Source organism: Taudactylus pleione, unplaced genomic scaffold (assembly GCF_031769625.1).
Source record: "Taudactylus pleione unplaced genomic scaffold, aTauple2 ptg002435l, whole genome shotgun sequence".
Taxonomy (NCBI): Eukaryota; Metazoa; Chordata; class Amphibia; order Anura; family Myobatrachidae; genus Taudactylus; species Taudactylus pleione.
Genome location: NW_028286820.1, coordinates 108,887 through 133,465, shown reverse-complemented (window position 1 = coordinate 133,465; position 24,579 = coordinate 108,887). Strand labels below are relative to the sequence as shown.

Here is a 24,579-nt window from a genome sequence, read left to right as displayed (position 1 = left end):
GTCCCAGGAAGGTTTGCACACGAGGTAAGGGATGTGCTAGACACTCCCCAAAGGTTAATGCTGCACACCATAACATCAGACAAGGGTTCAGCTCAGGTAGATGAAATGTTAGAACAAATACCTAGTTTCCTTTGGACTAAGGATGGACAGGACACTGGGTTAATGGCAAATGTAGCTCCCGTCATGGTAAACCTGAAAAACGGTAGACACGCTCCTAAAATTCCCCAATACCCATTAAAGCCAGACGTGGAGTTAGGGGTTCACCCCATAATTGAGCGTTTACTACAACAGGGAATTTTAGTCCGTACAGCCAGTGTAGCCAACAGTCCCATCTTCCCTGTGAAAAAGAGTGGTGGGAGGGGGTACAGGCTGGTACAGGACCTTAGAGGGGATAATAAGGTGGTAGAAAGTCAATTTCCCGTAGTGCCTAACCCAGCTGTCATCCTTATGCAAATCCCATCAACCGCAACCCATTTCACGGTAATAGATTTATGCTCCGCTTTCTTCTCCGTCCCCCTTCATCCTGATTGCCAATACCTATTTGCCTTCACATACAAAGACGTACAGTACACATGGACACGACTACCCCAGGGCTTCATTGACAGCCCCAGTATCTTCTCCCAGGCCTTACATGATTGTTTAGTCTTTTCAACCTGCCAATGGATCGGTACTAATCCAATATGTAGACGATTTGTTGTTATGCTCTGATTCGTTTATGTCATGTTTAAATGATACTAAACTTTTGTTGCTTCACCTCTCGCACACAGGGCATAATGTTGCTAAGGACAAGTTACAGCCGTGCCAGACCAGGGTTAAATACTTGGGACACTGTCTTACCCAAGGCCTCCGACATCTGACAGCGGACAGAATCCACGCCATACAGACCATGACACTACCGCAGAACCAGCACCAGATCCGTACCTTCTTGGGCATGTGTGGGTATTGCAGGTCATGGATACCCGGTTTTTCCATTCTGGCTTTACCACTGCAGGAGTTAGTATCTTCCACAAAACCAGACCGTGTCTTGCACTCTGAAGAGTCAGAGCAAGCCTTCCTTAATCTTAAGGACAGTCTGATAAGAGCACATGCATTGGGGATTCCAGACTATGGGAAACCCTTTGATTTATTTTGTACGGAGGCTGCTGGTTGTGCGGCAGGAGTTCTCACACAAAAACATGGTGATGCCAATAGACCAGTAGCATACTACAGTGCCCAGTTGGACGCTGTGGCAAGAGCACTCCCAACGTGTTTAAGGAGCGTAGCTGCAACTGCACTCTTAGTGGAAAAGAGTGAGGATGTAGTGTTAGGCCATGACATGACTGTACATACACCACATGCTGTTTCTGCCCTGTTAAATTCGGCCCAGACCAGACACGTTTCCTCCGCTAGGTTCACTAAATGGGAACTAGCATTAATTGCACCGACCAACATTACTATAAAGAGGTGTAATACTTTAAACCCTGCTACATATTTACCAAGTGTGCCTCATGATGCACAAAGGGTGGAAGGTAAAGGTGAATCGTTACCAGTGGTAGAAGGTGAGTTTGGTACAGGAATTAATAGGCATGACTGTATGGAGTATTTAAATCAAAATTTTACAGCTAGGCCTGACATTCATGACACACCGTTAGAAAATGCATACTTAACGTTTTACACGGATGGGAGTTGCCATAGACAGACTGATACAGGTGAGTTATGTACAGGTTATGCTGTGGTTGATGACAAGGATGTTATAGCGGCTGAACCACTCGGTCCACCCCATTCAGCGCAGGTGGCGGAACTCGTGGCACTAAGGAGAGCGTGTGAGTTGGCCGAAGGAAAAACGGCCAATATTTACACAGACTCCAGGTACGCTTTTGGGGTGGTGCACGATTTTGGGGCCCTATGGCGTCTAAGAAATTTTCTAACGGCAGCAGGCACACCAATCGCACATGCACATCACATAAAACGACTGTTGACGGCAATACAGCTACCCAAGACAGTAGCTGTCATTAAGTGTAAAGCCCACACCTGCGAAGATGATCCAGTATCATTGGGTAACAACAGGGCTGATGAAGCTGCCAAATGGGCAGCAGGTTTAAAACTTAATCAAATGGATAAAGTGTTGGTATTTGAAACGGTTGACATGCAGAAACTGGTTGAAATGCAAGGTGTGTCTACCCATCAGGAAAAGGCAAGCTGGAGATCCAAGGGATGTGAGCAAGAGTCCTCTGGGCTCTGGAGAAATGGACAAGGGAAGCCAGTAGCTCCTAAGGCATACTACCCAAGTTTAGCAGAAGCAGCACATGGTCTGACCCATCTGGGTAAGCAGGGTATGTGTAAGTTAGTGAAGGCATACTGGTATGCACCTGGCTTTTCTTCCCAAGCAGAGAAGAGGGCAATGTCCTGTTTGACCTGCTTAAGGAAGAATATAGGAAAAACTGTACCCACCGAACCATCTCACATCCCTCCAGCAGACGGCCCTTTCCAGGTCATACAAATTGACTTCATCCAGTTACCACCCTGCAGGAACTTGAAGTATGTTTTGGTTTGCATAGACGTATTCTCTAATTGAGTAGAGGCATACCCAGCTGTTACCAACACTGCTGCATTCACGGCAAAGAAAATAGTTCAGGAGTTTGTATGTAGGTATGGTATCCCTAGAGTAATTGAAAGTGATAGGGGTACCCATTTTACCGGAGATGTTTTTCAATGTATGTGTAAGTTGATGGGTATTAATAGTAAGCTTCACACCCCATATCGACCGCAGGCCAGTGCCAAGGTGGAGAGGGTAAATGGTACTATTAAAAACAAGCTGAGTAAAATCATGGCTGAAACTGGTTTGGGATGGCCAGAAGCTCTGCCTCTTGTGCTCCATAGTATCAGGACCACCCCTAGATCCCCTCTTAATCTTTCCCCATTCGAAATACTGTTCGGGAGGCAACCTCATTTAATTATGTCCTCAGGAAGATTTGAAAAGTAACAACGAGGTTACTGTGAGGTACCTTATAGGAATGAGTAAGAAGCTCCAACAGCAGCAGCAGAAACTAAAACTGTTATCACCTGATATGCCTGAAATGAACTGTCATGATGTTGAACCTGGAGAGTATGTTATGATCCGAAAATTTTTACGTTCAGGTTGTTTGACTGACCGTTGGGAAGGTCCATACCAAGTGCTACTGACAAGTACAACATCCGTGAAAGTAGCTGAGAGAGACACCTGGGTCCATTCCAGCCATTGTCGGAAGGTCAAAAATCCTGAGGAGAACCAGACCAGGGGAGAGACAGAGAACCTGGACCTGTCAATTGCAAGCCTGTTCCGTGAAAGCTACTAATTGTATCAGTAGCACTTGAACAAGGCTGGTAAGACCTGGTATGGTGATGGGGTTTCAGGTTGTAACTGCTTTTGTGTATCCTCCCAGAGTTCATATCATACTGTTGTGTCTCGGGATGTCCTGGTTCTGTGCTGGTGGTCGGAGGATGGAGAGAGAGATCGGTAGTGGTGTCGGTGGAGAGGAGCTGGGAGAGAAAGAGCTGCAAAAACAAGGCCAGTACCTGACCAATATTAGCACTGTAATGGTTAAAAGATCTGCTCTCTTGGAATCTCGGAGGCAGTGTGAAGGTTTATTGTCTGAAAAGTATTGTATATGCGCAAATTGTGGGCCTGTAGTCAATGATAAATGCATCCTACAATGTCAGACCCAGAGTAATTTATACTTGGGCGAGCATCCGTTAGAGGACTACCATTCCCTAGTAGGCAAGGTTTTGAACCAAACCGAATGTTGGGTATGCTCCCAGGTTCCTCAAGGACAGCATAATGTAGGGTTAGTCCCATTCCCCTTAAAGGTCTCTGAAGTCATTGACTTACAGGGAGGCAAACCAGTGGACAGAAAATTTAACATATCCGATTCCCCTAATTTGAAGCTCCACCAATATCAAGTAGATAAATCCCTGTTATGTTTCAACTTCACCAATCCCAACAAACCTGGGAATTGGGAAGTCACAGGAATTAATCAGACAATGACCTTCTCACTGAGAGCCGATAATGTATCTATAGACTCAGCACTTTTATACAACATTGTTACAAGTGGGAAATTCTATAGGTACAGGTATACGCGGAGTAATGTTAAAGTGATGGTTGGAAGAGAACCACCCGGGTACTGTGCGAAGATCATACAACCTGATACTTGTATTAGCCAAATGGAGGAGATAGGGATGGGATCATTCATAGAAAAGATGTGTACCGGTATCATGAAACATTCCATCCCATTCATCCTCCCAGATGATGTATATTATATTTGTGGTAGAAATGCGTATAAATGGCTCTCTCCAAGTTCCAGTGGACTATGCTATTTGGGAAAGGTACTCCCTGAAGTCATGACTCTTGCACATAATGAAATGATTGATGTCCATAGGAACATACCTTCTCCATACCTTCATACGCATTATGAACACAGAAATAAGAGAAACATGATTCCTGGTGATGTGCATAAAGCCACTCAAATGATAAGTGAGACGACTGGCTTCCAGATTTTAGTTGCACTTGATCCCACCAGGATTGCTCGGGGATCTCTAAATTTTAGGTATATTCAAGATCTCGCAAAATAGATAATATCACCGAGCTATATGATGACACCTTTAGGTACACTGGTAAGGAGTTGCAAGTGTACAAGAAAGAGCTGGTCCAACATCGTTTAGTGCTGAATTATTTAACTGCTGTCACTGGAGGGTATTGCGTAACCCTAGCCACCCAGTTTGGTGTTAAATGTTGTACTTATATCACCAATAGCACTAGTGACCCCAAGGAGGTGATAGACCTGAAAATGGATGAAATTCTGCAGTTGAAATGGGAATTTCGGAAGAACCATAATGCTTCAATCGCTGAAGTGGAGGAACAGGTCGAAGAGTGGTTCTCCTGGTTGAACCCTATGAAATGGTTCTCGGGTCTAGGAGAGTGGGTCCAAGGGCTGATTGCGAGTATAGGGAAACTCCTGATCCTAGTGTTGGTGGTCATCCTAATAATTGGCATATGTATCAGATGTGTTCCAGCGGCTATGAAGTGTGCAAAAGGTTGTTCCAATGGAAACCAGGAAAATGAAATAATGATGGTAGTTACCCATGATGCTGTGAATACTAATGTAACTAATACCCTACATTATAACCCTGAATTAGAGAGTACGATCTAATGTTTGCTTGCATATTGCCATGTATAATAAAGTATTGTCAATGTTTCTTTAGAACACCCTAGTTTAAATGTAGTCTCCATCTCCCCTTTCTTCCAAGGTTGTCCTCTCCATGGAGTGGTGCTTTCCCACACTAGCTCCCCATTGGTCCTCGACTTAGAGTCCACGTGGTATGCATACGAGGGGCTACTTTATGTCCCCAGGGGCGCATTATTCAACGATTCAAATGACCACACGGAGTCATATCGTTAAGAACATTGAACAATACTTTATAATACAGTGTCCACATGAAATAAGATCCGAATGATAGAAGTCCCATAAGAACACGTACCTTGTAATGATGTGATTTGGATTTGTTTAGCAGTGCATAAAAGTGTTATTAATGCTATTTCAAAACATCTTAAAATGAAGTCTCTAAACAATTCAAAAGTGTCCTTATGGGTTAGGTGCATTCCCACATCTAACATATGGTCACGACCTCTTCAGTCTGGCCTGCGGTGTGCACATAAGGCTAGTTTTATGTCCCTTCCCCCAAGAGCGCTTCATTGATGGGTAAATTAACAACTCATGCCATCCCATAACAATAACATTAACAAATGTCTTATAGTATGGCTAATCAGATAACCAATTATTAATTGTTGCTTGTGTATGGTGATGGCGTATAATTGCTATCAAAGGGTGGACTGTCGAAACCGTATAAATTGGTTGCAATCGCTTAATTGCGCACGAATCGCAACACGACATCCATTGGACGATTTGATCGTCCACGGCCATCTTATGCGAACACAGGCTCCCGCCGCATTTGCGCACGCGCAATTGCACATGCTCGCTATACATGCACACGCATCCCATGCCCCCGCAACTCGCCATATTGTGAATGGCGAGCCATGCTTCTGTGCTCACAACAGTTAAGCGCCATTTTTACATTACATAAACACATAAAGTTTGTACAGCAATACTGTTTAAATACTGTTTTGCGTTTCAATCGCATAGCCAGCTTTTAAGTATTATTGTCGGAAACCTTACCCCGACGGACAGCAGCCTTTCCTTACAATAAACTTATATCCCATTTTAACCCTAAACTGACTGAGATACGCACAATGCTATGTGTTTTAAAAGTATGCAGTGAATGTTACATGTTAAATAGCAGTTATATGATATCTGGGATTAGGAATAAGATAAATGGGTCATGAGTAGTATCTACCGATTTCCCTCTGTCTCAACAGGAATATGAAACCAACAGAATGAATATGGAAGGGATCACTATCGAGTTATGAAGACCTGCCAAGAATTATACTCTATACTGTATAAATCACTGTACACCTCCCCTGTAGATTTGCATGCCAAATGTTAGTACAAAGGGATTTTTTTAACAGTTCAACCTCCAGTGACGTCAACCATTTACTAACAAATGAATAGCAACAACCATTGTGACTCAGTAATAAAGGGCCAATAGGGAACCCCTCTGAGTATTCAGCTTATGTTCAAAGGTAATTGTACACCTATAAATTGCCATGCAGTCTGGATCCCTTCCCTTTGCTACCTTTCTCCCTGCCTGACCCTAAAGAAAGACACAGCAATCCTGATGGACAGCTGATTAGTCTAGGATCCAGACCACATGGCGAAGTGTTGGTAATTGTATCTTTGTCTTTATCCTGTATATAGCTGCATTGTATAGATTAAGGCTGATCATACCCTTATTACAATATAGTACCTTTGTGTGTGTTGGAACCGCAAACTGTTTCTGTGTGACAAAGTTATTTTATATTGAAATGGGAGGTGTGGGCAATCTGGTCTGTGCAATCAAATCTCTCTAATATCGATGCTGTTCAAACGGTATCAATAAGATGGTGTCGCTGCGATTCAATTTTAAACTGATCTTGTCTCAGCCAATAATCCAGCTTCGACACCTACTAAGCACAATTATCACTCCCCACCCCCTCTGCATGTGCCTACTGGGTACACTATCCACTCCCCAACCCACTCTGCATGTACCTACTGGGCATACACTGTACATATGGGGAATAAACCCCTTGCCCTACTGGGCATACACCACTCACCTACCAAGCACAATTATCACTCCCCACCCCTACTCTGCATGTGCCTACTGGGCATACACCTCTCCCCCCTACTGGGCATACGTGCCACTTCCTACCCCCACTCTTCATGTACCTACTGGGTACACTTACCTCTGGGTACGTACTGGGCACACTTACCATTCCCCATCTCCACTCTGCATGTACCTACTGGGCACTTACCACTCCCAACTCTGCATGTACCTACTGGGCATACACCACTCCCCACCTCACTCTGCGTGTACCTATTGGGCATACATCCCTCCTCCTCAGTACACTTACCACTCCCTACCCCCACTCTGCATGTACCTACTGACGCAGCGACGAGCGCCCCCCCCCCCCCATGCCCGCAAATAGAGTGTCTGCCGTCACTAGCACTTTAATAACACACGTAATCGGCAGCTGGACCACTGCAGGGAGATACTGTTACACATACAGAGCTCCATGTCCTCAGTGCAAGAAGGCGGCGGCCATGATCCCGTGGCTTAAGTCTCCTACACAGACAGGGCTGGGGATGCTGAAATACCAACTCTCACCCTCTACTCCTCAGTGCACTAGATCTCTCTACACCGGGGCAACATCACCAACCTCACTTGGCACCTTCAGATAGAGACATTACGAGTAATAGGAGGTACAGCAATTCGGCGGCCATTTTGTTGTGGTCTGGCAGAGCCTGTCTCCTAAATCCAGAATGTAACCCCACATCCTGAGGCATGACTACAATTCCCAGGAGCCCCTGCTAAAAGTACAGTGTGTGTGTACAGCTCCTATTACTCCTTTAATCTACTTCAGGTGAGCAGTATGGTCTGTTGTGTTCCTGAGCTGAGTGACCCCATGGCAGAGGTAATAAGTGTAATGTAATATTATTATTATAATCACTAATATACTGAGTGGCTCCTAGAGGAGGTAATAACTGGTGTATTATTCATATTATTATTCTTGTTACAGAGCTGTCTTCCTGTATAGGTAATAGCTCTGAATTATTATTACCACCTGAAGAAATTCCAACACTGATATAACTAAATATCTAGATCAGGCGCAAAAATGTGTCTATATTAATAATCAGTTGTTACCCGTATTGCAGCTCCCACAAAAAGATTCTGGAAACACTAAGGGCCTGATTCAGACCCGCTCGCAAGCGAGTCGATGGTGGCCCAGTGCGCACACACGCGAGCCCAGTAGCGAGTGAGACCGTCACTCGCTCCGGAGCTCGCAGCAAAACGGGGTGGCTGTCGATGTTGATCGACAGCTCGCCCCATTTTGTAGGCGGGTGGGGGGGTGGCTGAACAAACGGAGGCGTTCCCGAAGGAACACCTACCGTTTGTGGGCGTCCCTACTGACATCACTCGTGATGTCAGTAGTGGTCTTCCGGCTGTATTAGAGCTGGAAGTCCACTCGGCATTGCAAGTGCTGAGACCCTACCTTAGGGTCTCCTCGCAATGCCGATGGTCACGATAATCTCGACCATCTCCTGCCCGCTCACACTAGCTGTGGGTGGGCACCCACAGCTTAGCGAGCGGACAGGAAAAATATAAAAAAATACTCCCCGCCCTGATTCAGAGCGTGCACTTGCAAATAGCGAGCGCCTCTGAATCAGGCCCTAAATACACAGCAGAAAAAATACAACTATAATAAAAAGTTACAAATTAATTTAATAGAGCATAATTGTTAGAATGTATTTAACACTTTACATGTCATAAAACCACTTAATATGGGCAAAAATAATTGAAATAAATAAAAAACTAGTATAGAATAGGGAACTATTCTATACTAGTTTTTTATTTATTTCAATTATTTTTGCCCATATTAAGTCGTTTTATTACATGTAAGGTATAAAATATAGTCAAAACAATTATGCCATATTAAATGATTTTGTAACTTTTTATTATAGCGCTCCCAAGTATACCACCTGGCCTAGAATTGGGACAGCAGTCCTCATCAATAGAAAAGTCCTCTCAGTGGTATAACTGAGCGTCGTGTTACCTGGGGGAGGCAATGGCTCTGATTTTTTTTACGGTAATTGTTATTATTATACTGAGTGTGTCATGGAAGAAGTAACTCTGATGTATAATTATTACCAGGCGTATGTGATGGGGGAGCAGGTTGGTGTGTGTGTGATGGGGGAGCAGACTGGTGTGTGTGATGGGGGAGCAGACTGGTGTATGTGTGTGTGTGATGGGGGAGCAGGCTGGTGTGTGCATGTATGTGTGATGGGGATTGAAAATGCTGAATGACTGATTTGGTCCTCGACAGAGCACCCTGTTACTGTTTAATCCATATCTCTATCTACCTAGGTCACCTCACTCTTATTATTTTTCACTAAAACTAAACTCCATAATTAGAAGCGTCATGATGGACAAGGACAGGGGTCACTTTACCGAGCGGATATTAAGTCTCACCCTGGAGATCATCCACCTGCTGACTGGGGAGGTGAGGGGCACTGGGAGTGTCACAGTGACATCACTATTATCTCTATTACTAACACAGGGACCTGACTGGGGAGGTGAAGGAGTCTGGGAGTGTCACAGTGACATCACTCTTATCTCTATTACTAACACAGGGACCTGACTGGGGAGGTGAAGGAGTCTGGGAGTGTCATGGTGACATCACTATTATCTCTATTACTAACACAGGGACCTGACTGGGGAGGTGAGGGAGTTTGGGAGTGTCACAGTGACATCACTATTATCTCTATTACTAACACGGGGACCTGACTGGGGAGGTGAGGGACTCTGGGAGTGTCACAGTGACATCACTATTATCTCTATTACTAACACAGGGACCTGATTGGGGAGGTGAGGGAGTCTGGGAGTGTCACAGTGACATCACTCTTATCTCTATTACTAACACAGGGACCTGACTGGGGAGGTGAAGGAGTCTGGGAGTGTCATGGTGACATCACTATTATCTCTATTACTAACACAGGGACCTCACTGGGGAGGTGAGGGAGTTTGGGAGTGTCACAGTGACATCACTATTATCTCTATTACTAACACAGGGACCTGACTGGGGAGGTGAGGGAGTCTGGGAGTGTCACAGTGACATCACTCTTATCTCTATTACTAATACAGGGACCTGACTGGGGAGGTGAGGGAGTCTGGGAGTGTCACAGTGATCTGAGTGCCCAATAGCTTTACCTGGAAATAGTGAAATATATGAATACTATTTCTATAGACATATGGATGCTGACAATAGATGAAATTGTGACCACTGGACTGTCATATTGTTTAATTGTGTATACAGAATTACACAGTGGTGAAGAAGACATCTGGGGAGTGTGTGACACCCAGCAGCCGTCCCCATGTGTCTGGAGGACTGAGCAGGACCCAGAGCCTCATCACGGTGCCTCCACCTCACTCACTGATACATGAGAGACACAATGACCAGAAGATCCTGGAACTCACCAACAAGATCATTCAGCTGCTGACTGGAGAGGTGACTGCTGGGAATGGGACATTATACAGTAACACCAGGGGATGTGTCTGGGTGGTGACTGGAGAGGTGACTGCTGGGAATGGGACATTATACAGTAACACCAGGGGATGTGTCTGGCTGATGACTGGAGAGGTGACTGCTGGGAATGGGACATTATACAGTAACACCAGGGGATGTGTCTGGGTGATGACTGGAGAGGTGACTGCTGGGAATGGGACATTATACAGTAACACCAGGGGATGTGTCTGGGTGATGACTGTATCATTGTGTGTGTCAGATTCGTCACTGTCTATTTCTCTGTGCAGGAGGGGGAGTATATAGAAGGACACAAGGATCTCTACACTAATGTGATGATAGAGAGTCACCGGCCCCTCACATCAATGGGTAAGAGGAGACTTTCATGTATTGTAATGGGGAGAGCAGCTATGGGGGCCACCTAGATACACATCATCGATAACACATATTTCTTCTTCAGGGTCCATAGGGCTCCACAGGGAGACCTTTGGGTGTAGGTGGTGGATGAGGACACCGGGCACCACGCAGTTAAAGCTTTAGCTGCCAGGATGCATCGGTCCACCCCCCTATACCCCGCCCCCGAGCCGGCTCAGTTTAGTCGGCGCCCGGCCGGAGTCTGGTCACAATTATGCAGCCCAGATAGCTTTTTACTTTTATGATTTTTTAGTATTTACTTGTGGGCGCGCAGCAGCAGACTGTCCACAGGACATCTGCGCTGCTGCTCAGTCACCAGTTTTGGCTGGTGCCCTTGGCGGGCATCCATGGGTCTTAGCTAGCCGGCCCCGCGGACAGACCCAGACTGCAACCTGGACATAGAGGGGACAGGTAAGGCGGGTCATCGCTAGCGGTGTCCCACGCATAAGCAGTCATACCTCCGGTCTCAGGGGACAGACCGGAGGCGCTGAGTGTGGACCACCGTGATCCACTACACCACCAGGGTACATATGGTGCGGGAACCAGCGTCCCGGTGGGTAAACAATCAGCATGGGGAGGTCAGGTTCCCAATTAAAGCGGCCCCTCCCCTCAGCTCAGGGCGCTATTCCACTGAGGTCTCGCTTCCCTGAGCTGTTCTCCTTCTCCGACCACTCCCCCTCTGAGGTCTCCGGCCATTTTCTCTCAAGTGCACAGCTACAACGCTCTCAGGGATACGCAGGGTCCGGTCCCCCTACATACCTCTCCCTGGAGTCAGCGCATGTAGCACTATAGCCTACCAGACACTGTATAGTTGATTGTAGTGCCAGTTTGCAGTTTATTTGTTATTTCTGCATTGTATGTGACTTATGCTAGCGCTGTCTGTCTGTTTCTCTCATCTACTGTCATAATATATCTTTCCTTTTATTCTCCGACTATTGCCCTAACATACAGGTGTATTCAGGGGTTTTCCTGTGCCTCACATCTATAGAACTAGGGTCCTGATTTAGAGGCGCTCGCTATTTGCGAGTGCTCGCTCTGAATCAGGGCGGATTTAAAAAAAAAAAAAAAAATCCGCCTCCAGGCCGTTCGCATAGCTGTGGGTGACCACCCACAGCTTGTGCGGGCGGCCTGGCGATGGTCGCGATTATCGCGACCATCGGGCTTGCGACGAGACCCTTGTGGTAGGGTCTCATCCACCGCAAGCCCCAGTGAACTTCCTGCTCTAATAGAGCAGGAAGTTCGCTACTGACAACACGTGTGATGTCAGTAGGGCTGCCCACAAACGGCAGGCGTTCCTAAGGGAACGCCTCTGTTTGTGCAGCCTCCTCCCCCGACCCGCCTAAAAAACGGGGCGAGCTGTCGAACAACATCGACAACCGCCCCGTTTTGCTGCAAGCCCCGAGCGAATTAAGTTCTCACTCGCTCCGGGGCTTGCGCGTGCGCACTGCCCGACCATCGACGCACTCGCGAGCGGGTCTGAATCAGGCCCTAAGTATTTGTGAGGTTTGTCACATACAGCTGTTCATTGCACTGTGCTATATTTGGGCTGTGTGCTCCTGCATCTCCCCATCATAAGACAGGTCCAGTATATTGCATTCCTACTAGTATCAGACATACACAGTGGTTGCATTATACCCAGTGCCATATTGTGTGCCATGTTACTCTGCAGCTATGTCTAGCAAAGGCAAGAGTAACAATAGGCATCTGCTCCCATTCTGCTATCATGCAAGTTATGTGCTGCAGGCTTAAGTGAGGAGGATTTGATACAAGATGGGTTATGTAGTAAGTGTTATACTCCACCAGGCCCATCAGACAAGAGCCCCCCCATGGCTTCATTTTCTCAGGTACTGGCCACTATTGCGGACTGCCCAGCGGTTCCATCTGTATTTCCCCCTATGGGATTATCGCAGCAGGCCGTAATGCCCCCTTTTGGTTGCCACAACAGGGTCAGGCGATACAGGTACCTCCTGTACCCCCACCATGGGTAGACATACTCTCTAACTCGGTGCAGAGTCTGCATGTTGCAAGGTGGGAAGCCCCTACTCAGTAAGCCCTTTAAGCGTCCTGTGTTATCGTCACAGTCCACACAATTCTCAGATTCTGAGGTATCATCCGAGGAGGCAGAAGATCCCGATCTCTCTAACCCTGACTTCCCTCTGGAGGAGTATGAGAGTCGGTCAAAAATTAATATTCCTGCCTTAGTGCGAGCTGTCAGATCCATCTTATTAATAGAAGATGACGAGCCAGCCCCTAAATCCAAGCACCCTCTGTTCAAACGACAGAAAGTGGCTTTAGCAGAATTTCCTCTGTCGGATCAACTAGCGGAACACATCGCTGCAGCCTAACAATCGCCTGGTAAGAGGTTTCAACCATCTGAACTCATGTTACCGTTGTTCTCTGGCTCATTGTGCAAAATGGGAGACACCCCCTGCGGTGGATTCCCATGCTACGTTGCCTATTCCTACAGTTACTTCCTTGAAGGATCCTACAGATAGGAAGGTGGAAGCTTGCCTGAAATCGATATACTCTCTTTCAGGGCTGTTGCCTGTCCAACCATGGCTATTGCATGGGTGGCTAAAGCTATAGAGAGCTGGGCTGAGGCACTTGAAGACTCTTTTCCCTCCTTCTGGGGATCAGATGTCTTTTGTGGCTCACATTCGATATGCAGTTTCCTATATTGGAGAAGCAACATTGGATACCAGTCTCCTAACCACCAGAGTTTCAGCAGTGGCTGTATCTGCCCGCCGTACCCTGTGGCTGCTCTCATGGAAGGCAGATGCGGATTCCAAGAAAGACCTTGAAGGATTACCCTATAATGGGGAGATCTTGTTTGGCCCAGACCTTGACAAGATTGTAACCACGTTAGCGGCATCAAAAAAACAGCATTTCTGCCTTCAGCTACTTCTACTACAAGCCTCGGACTACATCTTTCAAGTCCTTTTGTCATCAAGGAAAGCCGAAAGGTCAGTCCTTTTCCTAGTCAGTCGGCCTCCATGAGGGCCACCAAACCAAGGACCAAGCAGACCTGGAACACGAGACGCCCTGCTTCCAAACCCGAGGATATCCCTCAGCGTGACGGGACGGGCCTCCCTCTGGGGGATCCCAGAGTGGGAGGCAGACTTCTTCAGTTCGCCCAGTGCTGGTGTCAGACGGCCTTCCCATCAGTTTTTCTACACAGGCTCTCCTTCAGACCCGAACAACGCCTTACAAAGTCCTTGCTGCAAGCAGGGGTAATTGTGCCAGTCCCACTATCTCAGTGAGGGACTGGTTATTATTCTACTCTTTCTGGTTCAGAAGCTGAAAGGGTCTAATCAGCCTATCCTCAAATCCCTGAATAAATTCCTGAGGGAGCCAAGGTTCAGGATAGAAACCCTACTCTCCATCATACTAGCTATGGAGACTGGGGACTTTATGGTATCTCTGGATATTCAGGACGCGTACCTACATGTACCTATAGCGCCCTCTAAACAGCGATATCTCTGTGTGCTATACTACAACAACACTTCCAATTTCAGGCTATGCCCTTTGGACTGTCCACAGCTCCATGGGTGTTTACCAAAATTATGGATATCATGGAGGCCCACCTGCGTGGTCAGGGTATCCGACTGCTACCATATCTGGGCAACCTCCTGCTCTTAGCAGGATCCCCAGAGGTGCTTCAAAGCCTTCTACAGCTAACTATGTGTTCCTTCACAAGCATGGATGGTTAATCAACTGGAAAAAGTCCTCCCTGAATCCCTCACAGAGAGTGATTCATCTGGGAGCCCTGCTGGATTCTTGGGATCAGAGAATCTTTCTGACATCAGGCAAGATCTCCACAGTTCTAATACAAGCGCGCAGATGTTTCCACAGTCGCCGAGTTTCGATCCACTCTGTAATGCAGGTTCTGGGATCCATGGTGTCCACCTTCGACATGGTGGAATATGCTCTGTTCCATTCCAGGCCTTTGCAAAAGCTAATCCTCTTCAGATGGAATGGGTTAACCCAACGGATCAAAGCTCAGATGATGGTGCTGTCTCCGGAGGTGCGCCTGTCTCTATCTTGTTAGCTACAGACATCTCATCTAACCAAGGGTCGCCCCTTTTGGACCCCGGACTGGGTAATCCTAACAACAGACACCAGTCTCCGGGGCTGGGGAGCAGTGACCGGTTCGCATTCCTTTCAAGGCCGTTGGACATTGCTCGAATCAACCCTGCCAATCAACATATTGGAACTTCGAGCTGTGTACAGTGCCCTCACACTGGGCCAGCACATACTTCACGGAAAACCTGTGCAGGTTCAGTCCAACAATGCCACAACAGTGGCTTACATGAATCTTGAAGGATGCACTCGCAGTCGGGCAGCAATGACAGAAATGTCACTCATTCTGACATGGGCCGAGGGTCACCTCCCAGCCATCTCCGCAGTGTTCATTCGGGAGTTCTCAATTGGGAAGTAGACTTCCTCAGCAGTCATGACGTGCATCCCAGGGAATGGTCTCTTCACCAAGGGGTTCAACTCCTAGTGAACAGATGGGGCCTCCCAGAGGGGGAACACATGGCCTTCCAACACAATCACAGACTACCAGTGTACGGGTCCAGAACAAGAGATGCCGAGGCAACCTTTGTGGACGCATTATCAGTTAAGTGGACCTTCCAGTTTGCGTACCTATTCCCTCCAGTCTCACTTCTTCCTCGAGTTCTTCGGAAGTTCAAACAAGAAGGAGGCACTTTCCAGCTGGTGGCTCCAGCTTGGCCCAGACGTCATTGGTACTCAGATCTTCGGAGTCTCTCCATCGACACTCCGTTCCTGCTGCCTCAACGACCGGACCTGTTGTCTCAGGGTCCTTGCCTTTACCCGGACCTGGGTCGTCTGTCTTTGACAACGTGGCTCTCCAGACATCCCTCCTGAGGTCCAAAGGGTTCTCTAGCTCTGTAGTCAAAACTATGCTTAGAGCGCATAAGCCAGCCTCTGCTCGGATCTACCACATAGTGTGGCATACATATTTCCAATGGTGTCGTACCAGAAGCTACGACCCCCAGGTGTTTAGAATTTCTAGAGTCCTGGCCTTCCTTCAAGCCGGATTGGACCTTGGACTCCGCGTGGCCTCACTGAAAGTGCATGTCTCTGCTCTATCCATTTGGTTCCAGCGTTGACTTGCTCCACTATCGGATAGCCACACCTTCCTCCAGGGTGTCCTCTGGATTCAACTTCCCTTTGACCCTCTAGTGGCTCCTTGAGATTTGTCAGTCGTTCTTCGTGCCCTCCAGGGTCCTCCATTCGAACCCCTGGCTTCTGTGGAACTCAAGTGGCTAACAGCAAAGACTCTTTTTCTTCTGGCTATAGCGTCCGCCAGAAGAGTGTCAGATTTAGGGGCGCACTCCTGTCGCTCCCCTTTTCTAATATTCCACCAGGACAGGGCTGTGCTTCGGATTCGCCCTGGTTTCCTTCCTAAAGTTGTTACTAGTTTCCACATTAATGAGGAAATTGTAGTCCCAACCTTTCAATCACCAGACCTCCCGACAAGTGAGGCCTCCTTGCATGTGGTCCGTGCCCTAAGGATATATGTGGACTGTACCAGTTCCCTTCGGAAATCAGGCTCCTTATTTGTGCTATATGGATTTCACAAGAAGGGATGGCTAGCCAACAAACAAACATTGGCTAGATAGCTTTGCAGACTATCTCACAGGCTTACACGCAGGCAGGCCTTCCTGTACCGGCTACTGTTACTGCTCATTCTACTCGCTCTGTGGGTCCTTCGTGGGCAGCTCGCCTTGGCGCCCAAGCTAAATAGCTTTGAAAGGCAGCCTCGTGGTTCTCTGTCCATACCTTTCTGAGGTTCTATGTCTTTGATACCTTCGCCTCTCAGGATGCTTCCTTTGGGTGCCGGATTCTCCTCTCAGCGCAGGAGCATTCTCATCCTTAAACGACTGCTTTGGGACATCCCCAAGGTTTCCCTGTAGAGCCCTATGGACCCTGAAGAAGAAAATTAGTTATGTTAAACCTTACCTTTTGTTAACTCTTTCTTCGAAGTCCATAGAGTCCACAGGGCACCCACCCTGACCCACCTGGCTTCATATGGGCTATGTTTCTGGTCACTGGTTTCTTGTCTCCTCTGTGAGAGTGTGATTCTCGTGTGTACCAGTCTTCCTTCTCTCTTCTTCTCCTCCTTCTGCCTTTGGCTAGTCACAAACTAAGTTGTCTCTGGCTCAGGGGCGGGGTATAGGGGGATGGACCGATGCATCCCGGGAGCTAAAGCTTTAACTGCATGGTGCCCGGTGTCCTCATCCACCACCTACACCCCAAGGTCTCCCTGTGGACCCTATGGATTTCGAAGAGAATTAACAAAGGTAAGTTTTACCATAACTCTCATTATATCTATATCTGACACATATATACAATGTAATCGGTCACTGTGTGTCTCCTACAGATGGAGCCAGTAACAGGAATACCCCAGAGAGGGGTCCCTGTATGCTTTACTCCTACGACTGTACATCGGAAAATCAGAATATCCAACAGGATTATCAGGTAGATAGAACTAAAGGTCTCACAAAATAAGCTATATAGGCCCTCATTCAGAGCCGTACGCTCTGAGCAGAGCGCACGCTCTGAATGAGGGCCGGGCTCCATTTTCATGGAGCGTCCTCCTGGACGCTCATATAGCTGTGGGTCACCACCCACAGGCTATACGAGCGTGCATTGTGATGGTCGCGATGGTCGAGACCATCGAATTTGCGAGCCGGAGCCTGCGGTTGAGGTTTTCTGTCAGAGCCAAAATCACTCCCACTGACATCACTAGTGATGTCAGTGGGCCGGCTTCTGACGGGAGGCGTTCCCGTGGGAACGCCCCCGTCAGGGAGGCACGCCCCCGGCACGCCCACCAAAGGGGGCGTGCTGTCAATCAACATTGACAGCACGCCCCCTTTGATCGGACACAACGAGCGAAGGACTTTCCTTCGCTCGTCGCGTCTGGCGCATGCGCACGACGGAGCTCCCTCCGTCGTGCGCATGCTCAGTCCATAACATCGACCCACTTGCGAGCGGACAGCCGCTCGCGAGAGGGTCTGAATCAGGCCCATAATCTCTAGTTTTGTGGATCTTGTAAACTTTTTTAATCTAATTTATTTTATTTAAACACAATCAAAAGTTGTTTTTTATTATTTTGTGAGCTTTTTAGGAGGAAGATTTAATTGATATTAAAGTTGAAGTTATAGATGAAGAGGAAGAGACGTATGAGATGGGTGATCAGACGTGCAAGGAGGAGGAACTTCCTACAGATATCCGCACAGGTGAGTAATAATCACTAAGTACAGATCATATTCTCCTTGTTCAGTCACTGCAGACAAATGAGGGAAACTATCTGCGCAGTGTTATACTTCTGCTCTCCCCCTCACATCATGTCACTGTGTGTTACCAGCCCAGATATCTGACCAGTCTCCTCTCCACACTCTCTGGTGTATCTCATACATCAGGAGCCATCAGCCCCTATTATACTCCTGCTCTCCCCATCACATCATGTCACTGTGTGTTACCAGCCCAGAGATCTGACCAGTCTCCTCCCCACACTCTCTGGTGTATCTCATACATCAGGAGCCATCAGACCCTATTATACTCCTGCTCTCCTCCTCACATCATGTCATTGTGTGTTACCAGCCCAGAGATCTGACCAGTCTCCTACCCACACTCTCTGGTGTATCTCATACATCAGGAGCCATCACCCCCTATTATACTCCTGCTCTCCTCCTCACATCATGTCATTGTGTGTTACCAGCCCAGAGATCTGACCAGTCTCCTCCCCACACTCTCTGGTGTATCTTATACATCAGGAGCCATTAGCCCTTATTATACTCCTGCTCTCCCCCTCACATCATGTCACTGTGTGTTACCAGCCCAGAGATCTGACCAGTCTCCTCCCCACACGCTCTGGTGGGTGTATCTCATACATCAGAAGTCATCAACCCCTATTATACTCCTGTTCTCCTCCTCACATCCTGTCATTGATCTACAAGTCAAATGACCAGACAAGTCTCTGATGTGTTTCATTCATCGGCACTGAACTCATTATTGAGAGTCATTCACTGACCAATGGGAAGGGACTCTGTGTGACATTCCCTATCCTCCATTATTTATTACCAATTATTATATTGCGCACAAATATTCTGCAGCACTTTTACAGATATTTGGCCTTTCACATCAGTCCCTGCACCAGCGGAGCTTACAGTGTATTTTCACTGCAACGTGTACACACCATGCTACTTCCCTGTGTGTGTCTTCTACAGATGGATTCAGTAATGGAAATACACCAGAGAGACCTCAGTGCCCTTCTTATGCGCAGGATTGTACAGAGGAGAATATGTCCCAAGATAATCAGGTAAATGGAATTGAGGATTTCGCCAAATGCTGTGTTACCAAAGAGACTCCATATTACATGATCTGTAGAGGAGCTCTGTGCATCCTGTACACTAATATTCTTCTGTTTATCTCACTTAATTAACTGAGATATTATGAATTGTGTAATTTCTTCTTCAGGGTCCATAGGGCTCCACAGGGAGACCATGGGGTGTAGGTGGTGGATGAGGAATGCTCCCAGGATGCACTGGTTCACTCTCCCTATACCCCGCCCCCAAGCCAGAGGCACCTCAGTTTCGTTAGTGCCCATCCGGACACGGGTCACCATTACGCGGGGGCTCTATAAGCTTTTTATTTTATGATTTTGTTTTTATGTTTTTCTATTAAGAGCGCGCAGCAGACTGTCCATAGGACGTCTGTGCTGCCGCTCCGTCACCCCACCAGCGCCGCTACGGCAGTTCAGGCTGGGGATTTCGGCGGGCATCTCGGGTTCCTTGCTAGCTGGCCCCGTGGACGGACCCAGATTGCAAGCCGTTTGTGGTGATCCGGCGCTTTAGCAGTCATACCTCCGGTCTCTGGGGACAGATTAGAGGCGCTGAGTGTGGACACAGGCTCTAGCCACCGTGATCCACTAGACCACCAGGGTACATACGGAGCGGGAACCAGCGACCCGGGGGTTAAACAGTCAGCAAGGCAAGGTCAGCTTCCCTGTTATAGTGGCCCCTCAGCTCAGGGCGCCGTTCCACTGAGGTCTTGCTTCCCTAAGTTGTTCTTCCCCGACCACGCCCCCTCTGAGGTCTTCGGCGGCCATTTTCTCTCAAGGGCACAGCCGCAGCTCTCTCAGGGATATGCAGGGTCCGGTCCCTCTACATACATCTCCCTGGAGTCAGCATATGTAGCCTACCAGACACTGAGTCTGTGTAGTTGACTGTAGTGCCATTTTGCAGCTTGTTACTTCTACTTCAGGATCCATAGAAGGGCCACAGGGTGAACTTAGGGTGACCTTGGGGTATAGGTGATGCAGAGTCATCTGGGCACCTTACGTAGTAAATTCTTCTCCCAGGATGCAACGGGTCTCCCTCTATATCCTGCTCCCGGGCCGGAGGCTCCTCCGTTTCATTGGGTGCCCGGCCATTCACTGTATTGAAGATTCTTCTAAGTGTGGTCAGCATGGACAGTTCAGTGGAAGTTCGCACTGCCGCGTCATCACCCTGCTGGTGCTGAAATTCCGGTACTGATTCGGAGATCTCGGCGAGCCTCTGGGGTCTTGGCTAGCAGAGATTCTGCTACATACATAAATGAGGCAGCATTGGATATTGGCTTACTAAATGCCAGGATTTCTTCGGCGGCCATTGCGGCTCGCCACTCTCTTTGGCTCCGGTCTTGGAGGGCTGATGCAGAATCCAAGAAGAGGTTGGAATGTTTGCCTTATGACAGTAAGGTCTTGTTTGTCCCTGATTTGGACAAGATTGTGAATACCTTAGCAGCAGCTAAGTCGGCTTGTCTGCCTTCGGCTCCAGCCTTTTCGGGGGCTCGGACTCCGTCCTTTCGGACCTATCGGGCCCCAGGTAAGGCTAGAACTCAGTCCTTTCCCAGTCCATCAACCGCCAAGAAATCTGCCAGGCCTAAAAAGCAGCCTTGGAGTACCAGACGTCCGGGTGCCAAGCCTGATGGCAAGCCATCCGTTTGATGGGACGGGCCTCTTCCTGGGGGACCCCAGGGTGGGAGGCCGACTTCTTTCGTTCGCCCAGTACTGTTGTCAGACAACCACGGATTCCTGGGTGAGGGAAGTGGTCTCTCTGGGGTACGCCCTCCTTCCGCAGAAGGCCTCCCCTTCGATTCTTTTGCACAGGACTTCTGAAAAACGCGGACAAGGCTATAGCTATTCAACAGGTGGTACAATCCATGCTGCAGGCAGGAGTCATTGTACCGGTCCCGATGGGGAACGGGTTATTATTCCAGCCTTTTTCTAGTCCAGAAACCAAACGGTTCTTACCGTCCTATTCTCAATCTCAGGTCCCTGAACAAATTCCTCGGGGTACCCAGGTTCAGGATGGAAACCCTATGCTCAGTTATACTGGCTATGGAACCTGGGGATTTTATGGTGTCTCTGGATATCCAGGATGCGTACCTGCATATTCTGATTACTTCAACTCGCCAACGTTTTCTCAGATTTGCTGTGTCACATTTCCAGTTTCAGGCTCTGCCGTTTGGCCTTGCAACTGCACCTCGGGTATTTACAAAGGTAATGGCAGCCCATCTGTGGCTGCAGGGGATCCGCCTGTTACCATAGCTAGATGACCTCTTACTGTTAGCAGGGTCCCCAGAGGTCCTTCACCACCACCTGCAGCTAACGATATTTGTTCTCCAGGTACACGGGTGGTTGGTCAATTGGAAGAAGTCCTCACTGATTCCGTCTCAAAGGATGCTCCATCTGGGAGCTCTGTTCGATTCACAACAGCAAAGGATTTTTCTGACAGCAGAAAAGATCTTCCTTTGCAGACGTGGGTACGCAGATGCGTTCACAGTCGCCGAGTATCAGTCCACTCAGCGATGCAGTTACTGGGATCTATAGTGTCCGGTGTTCGACATGGTGGAGTATGCCCAGTTTCATTCCCAGCCTCTGCAGGCATCGATCCTCTCCAAGTGGGACAGATTACCCCATCATATACGGACTCAAATGATGGTGCTCTCTCTGGAGGTGCGCCTGTCTCTAACTTGGTGGCTACAGACTGTCCACCTCACCAAGGGGCGTTCCTATTGGATTTCCTGGACTGGGTTCTTCTGACAACGGATGCCAGTTTTCGGGGTCGGGACGCAGTGACAGGTCCACACTCCTTTCAGGGAAGGTGGACCGCAGAGGAATCTGCGCTACCAATCAATATATTGGAACTGCGGGCAGTTTTCAGGGCCCTGCAGCAAGCTGGGCTGCTGCTTCACGGAAAACCTGTGCAGGTGCAGTCAGACAATGCCATGACGGTGGCTTAACTAAACAGTCAAGGGAGAACTCGAAGTCAGGCGGTTATGACAGAGGTGTCACGCATCTTGACATGGAAGGCCATCTACCAGCAATATCGGCGGTATTCATTCCAGGAGTGCTAAATTGGGAAGCGGACTTCCTCAGCCGTCACGATCTACATCCCGGGGAATGGTCTCTTCACCAAGAAGTGTTTCAGCTCCTAGTGGACAAGTGGGGCCTTCCAGACGTGGATCTCATGCCCTCTCGACAAAATCACCAACTGCCACTGTACGGGTCCCAGACAAGGGACGCCAAGGCTTTCCTGGTGGACGCTCTGTCAGTCAAGTGGTCCTTCCGGTTTGTGTACCTGTTTCACCCGTTATCCCTTCTTCCTCGCGTTCTTCGAAAGGTCAAACAAGAGGGAGGTATGGTCCTGCTGGTGGCTCCAACAGGGCCCTGGCGCTCAGATCTTCAGAGTCTCTTCATCGACACTCCGTTGTTGTTGCCTCAACGTCCGGACCTGTTGTATCAAGGTCCTTGCCTCCACCCGGATCTAGGTAGTCTGTCTTTGATCCCTCCTATGGTCCAAGGGGTTTTCCAGCTCTGTGGTTAATACCATGCTCAGAGCAAGAAAACCTGCCTCTGCCAGGATTTGCCACAGGGTGTGGCATACCTACTTTGAATGGTGTCATCATAGAAGTTATGACCCCCAGGTGTTTAGGATAGCCAGAGTGTTGGCTTTCTTGCAGGCGGGTTTGGACCTTGGTCTCCGCCTGGCTACACTGAAGGTCCATATCTCAGCCTTTTCAGTGTGGTTCCAGCGAAGGATTGCTCCTCTTCCTGACATCCGTACCTTTCTGCAAGGGGTCCTTCGTATACAGCCTCCCTTTTTCCCTCCTGTAGCGCCTTGGGATTTGGCTGTTCTCCTTAGGGCCCTCCAGGGCTCTCCCTTTCTACCACTGGGCTAAGTGGACCTCAAATGGCTTACTGCCAATACTGTTTTTCTTCTGGCCATTGCTTCTGCCAGAAGAGTTTCCGATTTGGGATCTCTCTCGTCGTTCCCCATTTCTAGTTTTTCACAGGGACAGGGTAGCGCTTCGAACTCGCCCTGGGTTCCTTCCTAAGATGGTCTCTAGTTTCCACATTAATGAGGAGATTATTGTGCCGGCCTTTAACTCTCCAGACCTCTCAGCCGGTGAGGCCTCATTGGATGTTGTACGTGCCCTCAGGATTTATGTGGACCGTACCAGTTCCCTTCGGAAGTCGGACTCCTTGTTTGTACTCCTATGGTTTCCACAAGAGGTGATGGCCAGCCAATAAACAAACTTTGGCCAGATGGCTTTGCATGGCGATTTCTGAGGCTTACATTCACGAGTGCCTTCCAGTGCCGCCCCCTGTTGCTGCTCATTCTGCTCGCTCTGTGGGTCCTTCGTGGGCAGCTCGCCGTGGCGCCTCAGCTGTTCAGCTTTGTAAGGCGGCCACGTGGTCTTCTGTCCAGACCTTTTTGAAGTATTATGCTTTTGATACATTTGCCACTCAAGATGCTTTCTTCGGGCGGCTCCTTTCTGCACAGGAGCGTCCCCACCCTTGAAGGTACTGCTTTGGGACATCCCCAAGGTCACCTTGTGGACCTTCTATGGATCCTGAAGTAGAAAAGTAGAGTTATGGTAAGAACTTACCCTTGTTATCTCTTTTTCTACAAGGTCCATAGGGTCCACAGGGCACTCGCCCTGAAGCACCTGTGCTTCAGTTGGATTTTCCGTCTCCTTCTGTGTAAGAATGTGATTCTAGTGTGTTCCAGATTTTCTTCTCTCTCTTATCCTCCTCCGGCCTTTGGCTTGCTATGTAAGTGAGGAGCCTCCGGCCCGCTGGCGGGGTATAGAGGGAGACCCGTTGCATCCTGGGAGCAGAATTTACTGCGTAAGGTGCCTGGATGACTATGCATTACCTATAACCCAAGGTCACCATGTGGACCCTATGGACCTCGTATAAAAAGAGATAACAAGGGTAAGTTATTACCATATCTCTATTTTTCTGCATTGTATGTGACTTACAGTGCCTCAGGAAAGTATTCACAGCGCTTCACTTTTTCCACATTTTGTTATGTTACAGCCTTATTCCAAAATGGAATAAATACATTTTTGTCCTCAAAATTCTACACACAATACCCCATAATGACGTGTAATAAGTT

General features: G+C 48.2%; 1 protein-coding gene across 6 annotated transcripts in view; it reads left to right on the top strand.

Annotated features, from left to right (window-relative positions):
- Positions 1-7,773: 7,773 nt before the first annotated feature.
- The window catches only part of LOC148431338 (uncharacterized), a 37,015-nt gene continuing 20,209 nt past the window's right edge, over positions 7,774-24,579 (top strand). For 2 of the 6 annotated variants that reach the window (XM_088466091.1, XM_088466088.1), the window contains exons 1-7: positions 7,774-8,080; positions 9,532-9,667; positions 10,481-10,672; positions 10,978-11,056; positions 17,511-17,608; positions 18,258-18,369; positions 19,360-19,451. In XM_088466091.1, coding sequence (XP_088322217.1) covers positions 9,587-9,667; positions 10,481-10,672; positions 10,978-11,056; positions 17,511-17,608; positions 18,258-18,369; positions 19,360-19,451 — 654 coding nt within the window. In that variant the 5' untranslated portion in view covers positions 7,774-8,080; positions 9,532-9,586. The remainder of the gene's footprint in view (positions 8,081-9,531; positions 9,668-10,480; positions 10,673-10,977; positions 11,057-17,510; positions 17,609-18,257; positions 18,370-19,359; positions 19,452-24,579) is intronic. The other 4 variants (XM_088466089.1, XM_088466090.1, XM_088466093.1 and 1 more) reach the window with 4 other exon arrangements.